Source organism: Sander lucioperca, chromosome 6 (genome assembly GCF_008315115.2).
Source record: "Sander lucioperca isolate FBNREF2018 chromosome 6, SLUC_FBN_1.2, whole genome shotgun sequence".
Classification (NCBI taxonomy): domain Eukaryota; kingdom Metazoa; phylum Chordata; class Actinopteri; order Perciformes; family Percidae; genus Sander; species Sander lucioperca.
Genome location: NC_050178.1, coordinates 6,653,136 through 6,670,883, shown reverse-complemented (window position 1 = coordinate 6,670,883; position 17,748 = coordinate 6,653,136). Strand labels below are relative to the sequence as shown.

At 40.5% G+C, this 17,748-nt stretch overlaps 1 protein-coding gene across 3 annotated transcripts in view; it reads left to right on the top strand.

Annotated features, from left to right (window-relative positions):
* The window catches only part of megf6b (multiple EGF-like-domains 6b), a 66,749-nt gene that overhangs the window by 3,487 nt on the left and 45,514 nt on the right, over positions 1–17,748 (top strand). For all 3 annotated transcript variants that reach the window (XM_036002456.1, XM_036002455.1, XM_031301631.2), the window contains exons 3-4: positions 881–990; positions 8,948–9,052. In XM_036002456.1, the coding sequence (XP_035858349.1) occupies positions 881–990; positions 8,948–9,052 (215 nt within the window). The remainder of the gene's footprint in view (positions 1–880; positions 991–8,947; positions 9,053–17,748) is intronic.

Below are 17,748 nucleotides of genomic sequence, written 5' to 3'. Positions count from 1 at the left end.
ATGTAGTGCGTTGCTGATTAAGCTCTGGCTAGAGCAAAGCATAAATTATGTCTTTTATGAGTCATGCAACCAAAAGAATTTACCAGAGTGCATGATCCTTTATTTGACTCCACCTCCAAACAGTATCAAACAAGATGAGCTCCCTGACCTCCACTTTTCTCTCAATCTCTTTTGCTCTTGTTCTGTAATCCCAGCTTTGAACCTCTCATACAGTTAAGTGCAAGGTGTAGCCCCACTTCATCCGGGATACCAGTCATTAACTCACAGGCGTCTTTGTAGCCAACATTCCTTTGAAGGAGAGTCCTAATATAACATTTTAGCCTGTCTCTGTTTCAGGAGTTTCTCACTTTGCTGCTCACACTCACTTTCCCAGCGTTATTTACCGTGTTACAAAATCAAAGGTCGCTTTGAAGGCAGCCAAGGCCACAATTACTTGCCATAAACAAAACGTGTTTCCACAATGCGTAATGACTGTGGAGCAATGAGAGGGGTGCCAAAGTACAGGGATATGCACCGTTTTCTGAAGTTGAGTCTGCCAGTCTCACATTTTAAAATGTCGCCTTAAAAGTCTGGGAAAATGTTTGCTGAACATTATACGGCATGTTCCTCGAAGGACTGGGAGTCGTTTGATCAGATTAAATATTTGTTTTTTTTCCTCATCTCATGGTATTTAACCACATGGAGCATTAGAAATTATATGTGCCAAATATTGTCCAATAATCCCTGTTTATATGCATGTTCACTCACACACATACTGTTTCATAATGGAACGCTACTACTACTTAAACTCTTGTACTGTATGTTGTCAGTTCTTGTATTGATTTATTTGTTTTTAGATTTGTTTATTTAGTTTTTAACTTAATATTTGTCATGTTAACAGGACAGCATACTACACTGCATACAGACAAGTGTACAGACAGGATTATCAGACTGTGTACAAGTGTTGCCCTGGATGGTCTCAACTTAACGGAGAAGCGGGCTGTCTGTATCGTAAGTATCCAGATTTTTCTACTTTCTATCCTTAAAGTGAAAAAATTATCATATATCAGGTTTTAGGTAGGTTAGGTATGCTTACTGAAAGGCAATATTTCTTTTCCTGACTCAGCGGGAGAAAGGGTACTTCAAACATCACCTCACCCTTGGCGCAGACCTCTGAACGAATGGTTTTCAGAAAAAGGTCAAAAGGGTCAAGAGATGCTTTGCCCATCCAGACTCCTCAGCAGATGTTATCAGTCAGTGCCATGTCCACAGTACTTGTGTTGTTACAACTGTCCCACAAGGTTTAGATGTGGACGGTGGGAAAAAAAAATCTCAAGTGTTGAAAGAGTTTTCAAGTGTTGACAGTCACTCTGAAACAAGGTTTGCATTGTAGTATCTTGTTCTACACTCAGCAAAAAACTATTACGACGTAGATGAGGTCATGGCTCTGTAGCTCTCCTGTAGTGTATGATAGATAGCCTGTCTGGCAGTCAGCTCTTACTTGGCTGGATACGTACATTAAAGCTCCAAACGGCCACATTCCCCCTCTAGCTACGCTCCCATGTTTAAATCTTGGCTCTATTCCATATAGTCATGTGTCAGTGTGACATGGCAGTGCAGGTCAGAGGATTGCATTATGGATATGAAAACAGACAAGCCCATCCAGTGTTTACCCCAACCAATCACAGTCAAGGCCCCCAAAACAATACCCATCAGCTCATGGTGGGGAGACCACCTGCTGATACGCACAAAAGGACAAAGAAAAACAAATATGAATCTCCCCTCTATGATTCCAATCCATGTATGGAAAAGAAGGTCTGTTGGTCACACTGGGACTGTCAGCTTCTCATCTCTTTGTGGATAAGCTTAGCTTCTCACTGCTGAGACCAAGAAGCCTCCTTTGATGGGATTTTACAGCCAGTGATCCAGAGCGCATAGCCTGCATACCATAGACAGACCCTTGGCAAAGCCTTCCTGTAAACAGTTTGTCCCCTGTCCGGTTGACTGACAAGAAAGTTCCCACTTCCTTGCTCTCATTGCCATACCTGGAACTGACCTGTGCGCTCAATGTTCAGCACTGACACCCCCAGTACAGGCACATTACTGTCTGGAATAGCCCTCTGATGGGAAGTGGCTGGGATGTGAAACGAGGGAAGATCTCCTGGATGTGCCTGTCATCGGTGTCTTATTATTGGCATCTATGCTATCTTCAAAGAGCTCTTTGTTTTGCTTTCAGGGAAAAGGTAATGGTATTAAATTATACAAAGAAGCATTAGGCTGTCTGCTCTGCAATGAGTCTGGTTTGTTTTAAAACACTCTTAAAGAAATGTCTTAAAGATACATTCCTCAGGACTGCCCAGTGTTTCGCCTCACTTAAGTAGCTGGGGGGTTGTTTTCTCTTTTCGCGTGACAATGGCTGCTCTCTTCGATGTGAGGTAGGGCTTTTATCTCTGTAACCAAAGATGTGGCAGCACTTTGAGATGGGACAAACTAATCACCCTTTTCTCTGAGCTATTGAACCAGGATAAAAGGAAGCTCACACCACAATCCTCCCTCTCCCTCTCCTGCGCACTTTGCTATGCACTATCTGTACTGTACCTCAGTCAGCACAATGCAATCTGTGAGGCTGTTTTCAACAGCACCTCCAACATCCAAAAGGAAAAATCTGCTTTGCAAAATGTACAGCTTTAGCAAATCCTCTGAAAACCCCCAAAAGACGGAAGATTGGGAAGATGGGAATGCTTTGTGTTAAGATAGTGATTTAGTGTCTGGCAGTCCTGAGTTTTTTCTTTGTCTTGTGTTGTCCCTCTTTCTTTCGTGTCCCTAATAAAATGTCAGTGTAAGCTAATTAGGCGAATGATGGTTATTGTGAGGTGGTTTAGCAGTGAGGCTCTAATCCTGTTGTAGATACAGCACACACAGTGGCTGGGAAGTGGCTGCAAGTTAAGTTTGTCCTTCCTTTAGTTCACCTGTGTTTCTTCTCTGTCTCTATATCCACCCATTGTACCGATGTTGACATCCTGTCACAGTCTTGCAGTGAATGGCCTCAGTTGTTGTGTTCGCCAGCATTCTTTGCTTAGCATAATTAGTCACATATTTAGAGAAAGAATATACCACAGCACAGCAAACGTCTGGTTATTTTCACATTTTATTCCTCTATTTTGACCCCCTCCCTCTTGTTTTCCATATTTTTTTGTTTCAGGCTACTATCATCTAATTATCAAGGTTTATGAGTTTTCCATTTACACAATAGCATTGATTCAGAGTTCTTGAGCGGTTTGCAAATATCTGAGATTTGAAGTTTTCGTTTCCAAGTTCTGATGTTTTCCAGCATTACTGCACAAAGAATGCACTGAAGCCCTTGCGCAGGGTTCGTACGGGTGCTGGAAATCCTTGAAAAGGCTTGAATTTGAATGTGGTGTTTTCAAGGTTTAAAAAAGTGCTTGGATTTTTCACTGGTGCAAGTTGCAGTTCTTTCACTGTAGGCATGCTCTGCAGAAATGCAAATTAGGGCTGCAACTAACGGTTCATTTGATTTCATTAATTTCATCTGAAAATTACTTTCTTGACTAATCAGTTAAATATTTAGTGTCATCATTATGTTTGAAAATGTCCCCAGCAGTTTTCCAGATTCTAAGGTGATATCTTCAAATGTCTAGTTATGTTTGACCATCAGTCTGAAACCCAAAGATATTCAGTTTTAAATGGTATAAAACACTGTAATCAGAGAATTGTTGACATTTCTGCTTAAGAAATTACTTAGATGATGATCAATTATCAAAATAGTTGATAATTAAGTATCTGTTCTATTTAAGAGCCACATCTATTTAAAGTTTTTACAATACATCTAATGACTTCTTGTCTACAAAGAGTCAGCCAGGTGACTTGTGGAAGCAGAATGCATTTTTCTGAAAACCCTAAGTGCAACCAAGGTGACGTTTGTGTGCTTTGTAAAGACTCCCATTTGGCTCGATGACTATTTTGTTCTCCTGAAGGTGAAGAAGCCTTGACTTTGTGATGGTGACTTCCTCCACTTAAGGAGGACCACTCAATCAGTGAGTTAAACCTTTTACCCCAGCAAGCAGCCACGGGCCTGATGAGGATGGACGGGGTTAGGCGGGAGTGGAAACGAACAGGTTGATTGACGGCAACAATAACCTTTGTGACAGGGGCTGAGGAGCAGGGACAATGGCTCCTCCAGTTTGTCGTCCTCGTTAACTGCTGAATAGGAACTGGCCCCCTTTTGTGGTGGGGGCAGGCTGGCGAAGGTAGCTTCAAATAGGCCCAGTAGCCAGAGAAGAGGAAATGGTCCTCTGTCTATCCATGGGTGGTCTGTGTGTGTGTGTGTGTGTGTGTGTGTGTGTGTGTGTGTGTGTGTGTGTGTGTGTGTGTGTGAGAGACAACTATGTCAGCAGTCGTGGGGACAGCATCGCTATGCTGGACACAAATAGACCCAGATTTATACAGAGGAACTGATAGAAATCAAACAACTGAGAAATAACATGGTGCATTTTACAGTAAAAAACAGTTCTGGTTTTACACCTATAGTTTGTTTGTTCTGCTCAGAATCAGATGATGAGTTTGTAAACTTGAAACTTTTTCCCCTTGGTTCGGTTTCTTTTCACACAGAGAAAAAAGAATGTTCACTCCGCTTATTGGTCAGATGTGTTTCTGACTACATTTCTCGCATGTCCATCCATGGTCACACCATCTTATTTAAATAATTTCCCAGACATTGCTTCAGGAGCGACGTTACTACATATGCTCTGCCTGCGTCTGTCTGCAACTTTAGGGGTGGCTGGTTTGACCACGGAGATGCGAGTGACGGCAAGCTGCTACAGTTTGCTTTAGTTAGTTTTGCTCAAACTTGCGAAGTACACCTGGTATTTGGGTCGGATCACATTCTCACCACAAATGAACCGTACCGAAGCATACCAGAGTTTGTTTGTAACTCGGTTTTGGTTGATTTAATCCGCACCCGTGTGCTATTGCTGTGTTCACACCTGCCAAAAAAAAATGCACCAAGGAGGTAAATGCGGCAGGGTTCGATTTAACCCATAGACTGTAAAAAATAAAGGAGGGAGCTTCCGAGTCCTAAAAAAATATGAAGCTATTACGGAAGTGCCTTAAACCAGCATTCTATCTAATTTCCAGCAGGGGGCAACTCCACTGATTGCAAAAAGTCTGCTTGAGAAGTAATTTTCTCATAGACTTCTATACAGTTTTACAGACGTTTACCCGCCAGTAAAACTCCGCTGGAAGACTCGCTTCAGCCGGTTTGAAAATCTGCAACTTTTCCTCTTAAGCATTTAGCTTAGCGCGGCGTCATTGCAACCATAGACGACACTTTCTTGGGCGCGTCATACGCCTCTACCCTCTGGTCAAAAAATTGTCCGTCCGGTTTTAAAAAACCAAGATGCCGACGGCATTTACAGGACATTGCTGTCAAGTTACAGATGTGGTCTATTGCCGGATGGTGAATGCGGCTGTGCAGACATTATTCGTGCAAGCCAGCTTTTTACAAATGGATGAACATTCTGCTTGTTTTTCAAATTAGTGTTATATGTTTCCTATTTGGACTGAGTGACATGCATGCCATTATCCTGTCTAATCCACATCTCTGTTGCATTAGAGCGAGGATAATAGAGGAAATGTACAATGCGGTGGGTCAAATGCTGACCATGCGACATGTGTTTTTGATTGTGCTTAATTTTGGTGATGTGATTAAATGTCAATATTCTCATCCACATATTTGGAAATAAGGACAATAACATATTTCTCTCAAAGGAATCAGTGATGTAATTTAGACATAGAGTACAGTATGATTTAGGGTGCAGCAAATGCCCTATATTCTAATTCAAGGGTCTACTATTTTTTGCTATGCATTATTGTGCCTGCTTTGTCAAACCAACCTAGTGTCTAGTTCAAATGGTATTTAAATTCTTTCAAAGAAACCTTTCAGAGATCATCTGACATAGCTTTAGAAAAACTCTTTGAAATGACAACGTTCCTCTGCACAGCAAAACATGATTTGTTGCCTCAAAAATACAGTGTTCGGCTCCACGCGTACCAATTATGGCACCAAACAGATCCCTGAGTGCAAGGCTTTGTGTCTGTGAATCGCCCTAAATGTGGTCTCCCTCTGGGTCTCACTCTAGGGGTTAAACAGATCGACAGAGCATAAACAAACACTGGACTGCCTCTATGTTGGTGTGGTCATCCCCTTCAGAAGCTGTAAGGGTGACACCTGCTCGTCGGTTTTCAGTTTCTCGGCACGAGTCACTGACCCCTGCTCTTTCTGTCTTTTTGTGGGAGCTGCTAATCCTCTCAGAGAATGTGTCTTTGTAATAGAGTGGAGGCATTCACAGCGACGCATGAGAGTGAGGTTTATGCCACGTTGCATGCCACATTAAGAAATTATTTCAGGGAAGATTAAGCAGCGTAAGGAGCTCAGGATGGGGGCAGCCCAGAAATGCCCTGGTTAGCTGCCAACAATCCTGTATGTCTCACATCTCAGAAGGGGGAATGTACATTCCCCTTGTTGTCGCTTAGCCAAGCTACCCTGAAGTGACCTTTTGCTTTGTTGCTGGTAATTAAGTTCATTTAAAGCTTTTTACCACAATTTAGAAATGTCTCATTAATTTGATCTCTCACAGCTGGTGGTAATGTAATTGTTCTGATGAATTTGGATCTTTTTGCAATTAAACCTGACCACTGAGTAATGCTTTTTTTCTGCTCGTCTGTCATCTGTAGCTGTCACCACACCAAAATTCCCTCACATTGGATAATCACAGAAGTGGGGATGGTTATGTAGCTATATGTTGAACTACTGCAGTGTATCATAGCTTCTGTAGCCACAGGAAGTGGAAGTCATCATGGGTAGATAAGCAGCGGTGAGATGGTCTTCCTGTTGGAGTAGGATTTCAGCGGTTTCACAAGTAGGGCAATATTTTGGTCTAATAGGTATTGGGCCCAAGAACATGGATGTATTTGACAATATGCATAAGTTTAGTGAATCTTTGATGTTTTCTGAGGTGTTTTTTAGAAAGAGATATGGTCTTGATGTCTGTTTTAGGTTGTGTGTGTACAGTACTCTGTGTGTGTGTGTGTGTGTGTGTGTGTGTGAGATTTGTTGTAGACTCCCTGGATGGTCCAACTGTTGAGCAGGTGTCTGACGATGGAGCCAGATGACAGGCGGATGTTTAGACTGAGCGCCGATCTCAAAGGAGCCCTGTGAATTTACTGGATGAAATTACTCCGGCTGATCTGTGATTATTAGAGATCACTTATTCATGTCCTTCTCCTTTTGTCCAAAAATATTGTGTTATTCACCACTGCTAACATGATACAGTTGAAGCCAGACTGTAGATATACTTTTGTCAGCTCATATTTTTTACAGCCTTAAGCATCCTTTCGTTTCCTCAGCCGATCAGTTGTACCTATAATTGTACCTCTGTTTAAAGTATCAGTAGTGGATATTTGTATATAATTAGGGTTACAACTAATGCTTTTCTATCTAGTCAATAAAATGTCTGGCATTACTGAAAAATGTCTGTCACAATCAAGATAATGTCTTCAATTAGATTTTTTTGTCTGACCAACGAGAAAGGCAGCCAATCTTAACATATAAAAGATGAATCTCTTTTTGCAGCAAGGCAGCATTAAAACATAAATACAGAAAACAAACGCAATACAACAACAGAAAACATTAAAGGTGCTGCAACTATACACAGTACAGACACAATTCCGGGTGAAAGTGATAAGGCAAGGAAACGCCAACAATAAGAACAGGGATTAGATTAAGTTCACACTGTTTCAGTTTGAGCTGTCCCGGGCACATCGATACCATCACTATGACCATATATGGCTGATAAACAGAACTGCCAGTGCCTGGTGTGATGATTGGTCATGCTGCCTCTGGTTGGATTAGATAGATAGCATTAGAAAAATGTGTATCTGGCAGAAGGTGCAGAGTTAAACTGGCATTCAGAGGGTTTTCTTCACAATCATCTGAGGGAACGATTGGCATTTAAATTTCTCTTGTGATTAGCTAGACTGTGTTTTTTCACTCTATCTCCACATGTTGCCAGTCGGGAAAAGCTATGATAGACATCAATCCTCTGGATCTGTCATCACTAAGCACTATACTTTGTTCAGGAGAGTGCAAACAACAGGCCAACAGCTGTGTCTTACTTACACAGCGATATTAGCCTTGACGAACATCAGATAAGGATATACAGACAGGGAGACATCATGTACTGTACGTACACACATTTTTAGGTGAAGGGCCATCATGATGAATGTGAGTGTTAGTATAGGGAATGTGATGGTACACTTTTGAGGTGGATTCACATCTTCAGAGCTAGTTTATATACGTCCTGGATTCTTTGACTTTCCCGTCTTAACGACTGTGAGCAGTTTGACTTACATGGATTTATGGACACAGGGCCGCTGGCTCCAAGAGATAGATGAGCCACACTCGCCCTGTGGCTTTCTGATTTTATCCCATGACTCACCCATGCATATCTGTATGATCACTGTTCAGGTCAGTTAATCAGGGTCATTCTCAGGTAACATTCTCAAACCATGTGGGAAAGAGACCACTTTCCCTTTAAAAGTCATACAAGCTGTTGCCGCCACTCATGTTAAACACTCTGATTCTGTGAAAATTGTTTAGAGTTTAGAAATGTCTTTTACTTGCCCAAAAGCCTGGCCCTCTACTCAAAGAGAGAGCCAAGTGGTGGATTCCTCTTACATTGGTTAGTGTGAATGGAGGAGAATCAAGGTTCCTCTTTAGTGAGTAATGACTGAACAGGCCGGTGATAAGGCTTTGATAGAAAAAGGTCAGCGTTTGAAACTGAAGATGTTGACATCTCATGCCAATAGCCAGGTGTCTCTGCTTCACTTACTATTTTTTTCTGTCATTCTCTTTTTCTACGACCCTGTCTGTCCACATCCACACGTGCAGCGATGTGTAGCTACGGTGTGTGCTTCAATGGGGGCCAGTGTCGGGAGGGATCCAACCAGCTTTGTAACTGTCCTGCAGGGTTCAACGGACCCAGCTGCCAGTATGGTGAGTAGAAACATACTGACTGTTTTTCATTGTCAGAATCTCTTTTCCTGTCTTCTATTTTATGTTTTTTGTGCTCCATTCATTGTTTTTCCCTTTCTTTGTCCTTTGTTTGTTTTAATCTTTCACTCTCCACACACACAAAGATTAAATTGTCACACTGCACAGTTATATGGAGGTATTCCCAGATTTTCCATCACTGTCAGTGGATGCAGTATGTAGTTACAGTTAAATTAGGAATCATAAAAACTCTTTACAGACTGATTGAAACTGACAGCTTGCCATTTGATTAAAAACAACTATTTGGCTTTTCGTTGGAGTCGGATTCTGATCCATTTCAGTCAGCTCCCCAAGCCTCCCCACTGAACTCTGATCAGAGTTTCGCCTTTCTCTAAGTGAATGAGAATCTCCTCACATCAGCAGTTGGCTTCTTTACCAGCAGCCCAACTATGTTATCAGCAACTCCATTGTTGAATTTGAGCTGTTGAAGTAAAACAGTGGAGGATTCTGTTGTTTTTCTGATAACACCACACGACAGGAAATTCCTTTTAGTATGAACTTTTTTTTTTTTTTTTTTTTTTACCAGAATAATCCATCTCTCTCCCAAATTAGGGCCGATGGTTTGTCCTGACTTTACGATCTCTGGCCAGCAGCCAGAAGCTCCAAGGTCATCTCTAACTTACCAACTTTTTCATTCACACGGGATTTTCTCAGAACGAGTTCCTTGGTGCAACATATTTTGCCATACCTTCACCTCCTTGTTGGCTGTTATAGGACTTATAATCAAGCCTTGGGAATTGCTACACTGACAGCCCCTCTATATGACCAGAGCTCTTTGTGGTAGCTAAGCTGACCTGGCTTACTTCTGATTACTTCATGCTGTAATAAAAGGACAGTGGATCCATGAATACACATGCCCATTAAGGTGCTGCTTAAGACCATTGGTTGCCTTTTTCAAGCTGATCCTGATGGGCCAAGTGGAGGTCTTTGAGAAGATTGAAGCCATCTGCTGAATCTGATGATTGCTGATCCGCGTTCATGCAAAATTAACAGTATAAATTTACAGGAAATTGAAAATATGAACACATGTGGCGGCCTCTAGCTCACCCAGTAAGAGCGTTCGCCCCATGTAGGTTGGGTCCTTTGCAGCCATAGATGTCATTTTTTGGAAGTCCAAGTCGAGTCTCAAGTCTTTGAGCTCGAGTCCAAGTCAAGTCTCAAGTCTGTGGCCATCTGATCTGTCCCTAACACTATTGTTAAATCTTATGAATTCAAAACATGTCCTGTAGCTACCTTCCATACAATGCAGTATCAAAATCAGTTGTGGGATAACTTTATGGGGTCTACTTAACACATCCCTCTAGCCCTCAGACCTGGTGAAATATTAACCTAAGTCTGTCACATCATATGGATACAACTATAAAGATACAATGTGCCTGTTCCCAGCATTAGCACAACACTTTGCGATGGTTAGCTTGTTAACTGTGACGATATATGCTAAATGTAACGTCTCTTTCACATTAGCAAGTGACTGACCTATTTGGGTGCGTTTTGACATGCCGGATGAAGTTCAACGTTGTTGATCTGGCATCATTTATCTTGGTGCCACACACCTTGCATGTAGCTGTTCGCTTACTGCCACAGTTTACGAAGTTATTGAAAGCAAAACTAATGACAAAAGGCACAACTCCGGGAGGACTTGGTGTCGCCATTGTCAATGCATTTTTCTATATGTGAGTGCGGGCACACAAGGCATAATGCATGTGTTACGTTGCACATTATGGCAAAGGGCAGGGGACATGCAGCTCGTCATAAGTTACACCAATAAAAGAAAATAGAAATACATGAATACATTTAGATTTAAAAAGCAATAATTGCATGAAATGGTTGTTGACGAGTCTCGAAGCTCGAGTCCGAGTCAAGTCTGAAGTCTTTTGGGTCGAGTCCAAGTCAAGTCTGAAGTCAGCTGTTTGTGCGACTTAAGTGCGACTCGAGTCCGAGTCTCAGACTCTAGTCCCCATCTCTGTTTGCAGCGGCGCGGGTTCGAATCCGACCTGCTGCCCTTTGCTGCGTGTCATCCCCCATCTCTCTCCCCCTTTCCAGTCTATCCACTGTCACTGTCTAATAAAGGGAAAAGCCCCCCAAAAATGCTCTTAAAAACACTCACATGTACATCACTCAGACACATAAGGATGTATCACGGTATAGAGTGGTGAGGCGACGGCCAGCGCACACAGTGGGGTACAATGGCCCTCATCCTTCACCCCTCACCATGAAAAACAATGAGAAGAAGTAATAAATGTTCTGATATACCTCTTAAACCTTATTCATGAAAAATATACCTGAGGTTCAACCCTAACCCTAAATTCCTGACATATTCAGTAAACCTTAACTTATTTGTGGAAAAATAATTTTGTAACATCGCTCTGAGGTCTCTTGACTAGAATAAATACTCTTTTCTTGCAATTGGTGCAATAGATTTTTCTATTATAGTAAAAATGAGTCTTTCAAACTCCCCCGACCATCAATAGTCCATGAAAGATATATTAAATATATTATAATACACTTACGTGTGTGATGATGTATCTGTTAAGTACGACGGAGCATTAGGGCCACATCAAGAAAAAAAAAATGAGGAAGATATTTTTTTTATTTATTTTGCATTTCGAGAATAAAGTCGAAATGTCGAGAATAAAGTCAACATGACGAGAATAAAGTTGAACTATACCATTTCGAGAATAATGTTGAAATGTCGAGAATAAAGTTGAAATGTCGAGAATAAATTCAACTCCTTTATCACTTAATAGAGCTACTGTCCGCCATGCCAGCTGCCATGTAGGAAACATCATAGATATGGGTTACGTCCTTGGAGTGCCGCGCTCGCCTGAGCTCCACTCCATCAGGATCAGACAAATCAATTGTCTTATTGTTTCTTGTGATACAACATATGCGTAGGTGTAACCATCGATACCCTCGCATCTGTCCATTACAAGCTATTTAAGTTGGCCACCTCTTCCAAGTTTGTGTGGTTTCTCCTTCTGAACAGACGCAATTTTCGGCACAATCTCTTCAAATTCCTAATACTTATCATCATACTGTGTTTATGTGCTAAAAGAGAAAGAGTTCATGCATTTTGTAGAATACTATAGGTAATATAGCTAGTAGTTTGGTTTATTCTCAAAAGTCCGACTTGATTCTTGAAATATCAAGTTTTTTCTCGACATGTCGACTTTATTCTCGACATTTCGACTTTATTCTCGAAAAAGTATTTCAACTTTATTCTCGTTATGTTGACTTTATTCTCGACATTTCGACTTTATTCTCGACATTTCGACTTTATTCTCGAAAAAGTATTTCAACTTTATTCTCGTCATGTTGACTTTATTCTCGACATTTCGACTTTATTCTCAAAATGCAAAATAAATAAAACATCTTCCTCCTTAATTTTTTTCCCTTGATGTGGCCCTAATGCTCCGTTGTAGTTAAGTGACACAAGACAGACACGAGGAAATGTAAAAGCTGTTGTTATGGATGCTCGGTTTATCAGGAAACTGTCAAAATATTGTCTCACTGTATGGGGAAAAAGAAATTCATTGGTGTAGTTTCTGTGTTCCTATGTGATGAGATATGAAAGGTGAGTTCCTGTTTCTGACTTCAAAACCATTACTAAGATACCAGAACATTTACACGTCAAAAACATTTATTGAAGACACAAAATTCAGTTCCAAAATAAATAAATAAATAAATAAATCTAATTAAAAGAAAACACCTCTCTCCTCTGCACTTTTGGCTTTACAAAATAAACAGCACTGTCAACACTCAAACATTTATGCTCATCCTGTTGCCACATTTCAATGCCTTTATTTATGTTCTTATTTTAGAATATCAAATAAAACATAAATACTAGGTGATCAAATTTTTGACACTTGTTGAGCTTCCAGCACCAGAAGCACCGTAGGGGTTCTGGCACAAGGTGCATGAAGAAAAACAGTCTTGAAGAATCAAAACTCTAGCAACACTTGAAGTATTGAGAGCAAATTTATTAAGAGACACACACTCTGTGATCCTGTCTATATTCCCCCACTTCCTGTTGTGGGTATGTGTCTGAAGAAGTCAACATTTGGTGAAAACATCGCTTGTAAAGCCAATTTAAACAAGGAAGCTTGAAGTCTAGTTAGCAGATATTTTTCATCTATTATTTCATTGTCTTCATTCAGTTCTTGGCTTACTAACATTTTATTTTTGACACACAACTATCTTTGTATCCCATCACTTTATAGGTTGCCAACCCTTTCAGTTTCTCTTCCAGGCGGCCCCTGAGCTACACTGTTTAATATCAGTGCAGACATCAACTGCCCCCCTTCCCTTTCCACACATTGAGGTCCGCCAGCATTTTTCTGCATTGTGTGAATGATAGCTGTCATCAATGGGCACCTAGGGGCCCTTGCTGGTGGAGAGCTATGCAGCAGGCCCCCACGCCCTGATCCTCCCTCTATTAGAGGCTATCAGTCCGTAAAATCTGGCAGTTATATTGCCCTGTGATTGGCATAGAATGGGCTGCTGGATGAAGGGTGTGGGTCTGTCAGTGACTCCGCCTGACCGGGGGCAACATTTGGGATTATGGGAGTCGGGACACAGGCGGGAATACACTCACAGCTGTCTCTTTTTTGAGATCCTGCATGTGCCAAATAAAGGTCACTTCAGTGTCAAGAGTCCTGAAGGCAAAGGGACTAAGCTGCAGGCTGAGTACAAAGTGACTAATTGGAGAAAGAGCAATAACATCACTTCTAATGAATGACTCTGTCACCGGGTGACGGCTCTGATATATAGGCCTAGTTCAGCCTAAGGCTGCACAATTAATCGCAATTTTTCGAAATCACAATATGAACTACTGCAATATCCGCAATATTTAAGGAAAAATATGTGTCAAACCCTTCTTAATTAAGTATTGTGGTGCTGTAGACATGTCCCAGCCTATACATTGTATCCTACAGACTAAAATCACACTATAATCATTTATTTTTTAATTTTAATATTTTTCAATGAAAATGAAAATAATGATACAAAAATGATCATTCCCTCCAATATCGTGAATCATATCGCAATGGCAATATCGGTCAAAATAATGTTAATTAGATATTTTCCTCATATGGTGCAGCCCTAGTTCAGTCATTACGAAGAACACTCTGTGGTGGTCAGGGCAAATACCAGTTTGTTGTAACTCTGTCACATTCTTGAGCCCCGGATAAACAACCTTGTTAGACGAGAGCACGCTGCTAATACAAGCCGCTGTTATAAATCAGTTACTGCTGTGGTCCACATGCTGCACACAGCTGTCAATCACTGCTAGTTCTTTCGTTATGTTTACATTAAAGCTGAAGCCACAGTGGAGGATGTGGCTGAGGACGAATGCGTGGAGCCACAAATAATCACTCATCACTTAATCACTTTAGATGGCAATGTAAGCATTCCTCTGCAGTCGCATGTGGTGATATCCCCTTGAGGCACTTTTGATGTGGTTCATCCGTATTTGTGTACAGCAAATGTCGTTCAAGATGGGCCAATTAGCGCCCTGCTCTGAATAGTTGTCTGAAGCTGTCATTTGTTTTGCTTTTTAGTGGCATTTTGTCTCAGTGATGTGTAAGACAATAATTACTGGGGTTTTTTTTTGAGGGGGTGGGATTTGTGCCTTTACTCTGTGATAAAGTGAGGGCCAGTGCCTTGAGGCTCTTCTAGTCTTTAAAAACGATAAATCCCATTTATTGGAATGGGTCACCTGCCTCAGCTTCATACTTTCCAAACCATGGTACTATCATACAGTAGGATAGACCATTTCAAGGTTATATAATTTGACCTGAGGGATGGAGACTTCTGAAGATAAGTAATTGTACTGTAAGATAAGACAGAACTTTATTGATCCCGAGGGAAATGTTGTGCAGCAGTTGCAGTACAAAGTAGGAAAGATTGCAAGTATATAGAGTGCAAATAAAAACAAAAATATTATCAATAAAGATTAAAAACAAAAATTATTCAACATTAAGTATGAGGCTTTGTCTCCGTTTTTGCTGTGAAGTAAAACAGTCTTGTCTATATCTAGTGGGATTTCGTCACTTGGTGCCTGATTTACTCAGTATTCAGCCTGTCGTCAGTAGACAAGTGGTATCCTCTGGGATCAAGAGCTTCCAAGGCTTTTAGACCTCTGGCAGGGCAGATGTCTTCATACCAGCTGACATCTGGGCTCAGCCACAGACAAACATACAGACAAACAGAAAAGCTGGCAGACACATTTTGTAACATGAAACTTTACTGTCTTAGTGAAAGAATCTTGAAATATCTTTTTAAAGCTAACTCTTGTGTCCTGTCCTGAGATGAAAGGTAAAATGAAAGTAATCTCAAATACATAAAGCTGATGGATTGTGTAATGACTTTTTTAAGAGTTATTTGAAACAAACATAAGAAGGAGGAATAAGGAGTCAGTGATATCAAAGTAAAATCCTTGATAGCAGAGAGAAACATTTTTCCAAATACAAGTAACCCGATATGAGAAAATACGGTACGTGTTCCTTTCCCACAGGTTTAACATGTGTTTCTTAGGCTTTTCTTTGTTGATCCCAAACTGTGAAATGTTTTACTGAAAGAGCTCTTTCTCTGTTACAGTAATTGCGTCTCATTTTATTTGCTCTTTGCGAATGATTTCTGAACCATAAGCTCATATCTTGGCTGGGTCTGGGGTCATTGCAATGCCAGGAGGACCAGCTTGTTCTAGACATCACTCAAGACAGCTCATGGCTATCATCATTATCATCATTTTCTTTATTATGTATACAGTTTGCTTCAAAGCAGACTCCCAGGCTCAGCCACAGCCATGTTGACTTTGACGCTTTTTAGTCAGTCCAAATGTTAGTACAGTATATCAATCATACCATCTGCAAAGTTACTTGCATTTATCCACTAAGAATATGGTTGAGTCAAATAAAGCTTGTTAGTCTGATTTATGCTACCATCCTCTAGCATATCTAGCAAAATAAGTGCTACTGATATTTTATTGGAAATTGGATATTTAATTGGAACTTTTCTAATGTATATCTTTTCCTTTTTCCTTTTAAAAACAACAAATTAAAGCAGATGGACTAATCAGACAAAGCAGATCCTATTTTACTGTTATTTGTGGCATCAATGAGACAAACGCATGTTCTCATAGCCCCGAGCCTACCATAGGTAAAGGCAGAGGTGGAAGTTGGTCCTCGTTTCTTACCAGTAGCAGAGTCTTTCCTGTAATCCAGAAAGATTAACACCCAAGTAGTTAATTTGATGTCTTCAGAGTTTTTTAGTTAGGCTTATAAATAGGGTTGAGTATCGTTTGGGTTTTTTCCGATACCGGTGCTAAATCGGTGCCTGAACCGAAATATATAATATATTTATAATGTATATAATATAAAATATAAAAAGGAGCACAAAATGACAGTTGGCAACATTAAAGAACGACTTGTTTATTGCTAAGGCCATATGGTCAAAATGAAATGATTGATTAATAATGTAATAACAATAACTTATAACGGTGACTTATTTCACCAGTAAGTTGCTGGTAAACGACAAAAACAAGCACCAGATGGGAAAAGAGTATTTTACAATAACTTAAAATGCACCACAAGGCTGGCGAGTTTCAAGTAAATGCACCGTATGTGTTGTTTTTCCGACAACGGCAACTGCAGTCAGACTGTTACGTCTCGGTGTTTGAATCCTCTACAAGGAAATATAGTCACACTTTACACCGCCTAACGTAAGCTGTCAGCATTTTAACCATTGTGTTCCAGCTACTAGCTAACGGTAACGTAGCGTCCCGTGCTTCTGAAAAAAAAGTCAGGCATCTAAATAAGGAACCGAAATTTTCGTTCTTATTCGGTCTTGTTACTACCGTTTACATCGGAACCAGTGCCCTTTGGCACCGCGTTTCGGTACCCAACCCTACTTATAAACAGTCCACTGAAGCTCAAAATAATGAGCTCCGTTATTTCTATGGAGCCTGTCTGTGCGTGATGTGAGTCCTCCACAGTCAGGTGGCTGAAGTGCTGAGAAATGGCACAGGGGATCTGGCTCTGAACAAACGCCTTGTGAAAGATACAGAGAGATGATAACATGCAGTCTGAGGGTATTTCTCATAGTTTTTCTTAACCTTTAATAACAGTTGTGGAAAGTAACTTAGTAAATTTACTCAACTACTGTACTTATGATAAGTCAAATTTTGAGGTGCTTCTTCTTTTAGCATTACCAGTTCATGCTACTTAACTTCTACCCTATTTAATTTCAGAGCATAACATGGTCCTTTTTACTACCTTGATTAGCAACTGTAGCTACTGGATATTTTTCAGATAAAGATTTCAGAAATGAACAGCTTATTAAATATAAAGCATTGTTAAATAGTAAGTATCCAACAGTAGTGAAAGTAATCTCCACTTTGGTGAACTACCACATTAAGATGCTGCTTATAATAGCTAAAGTACAATTCTATCATAATATAATGTCTAAGGGGCTGTTTTGCATAGTATGCACTTTTACTTTTGATCATTTAGGTACACTTTGCTGATAATACTTAATTTAAATGCAATACTTGTCACTTATATCACATTATATCATGTCACAATATAGTATTTTGATCCAATGACCACATACCGTGTCATTCGCTGCCAGCTAACCTCATA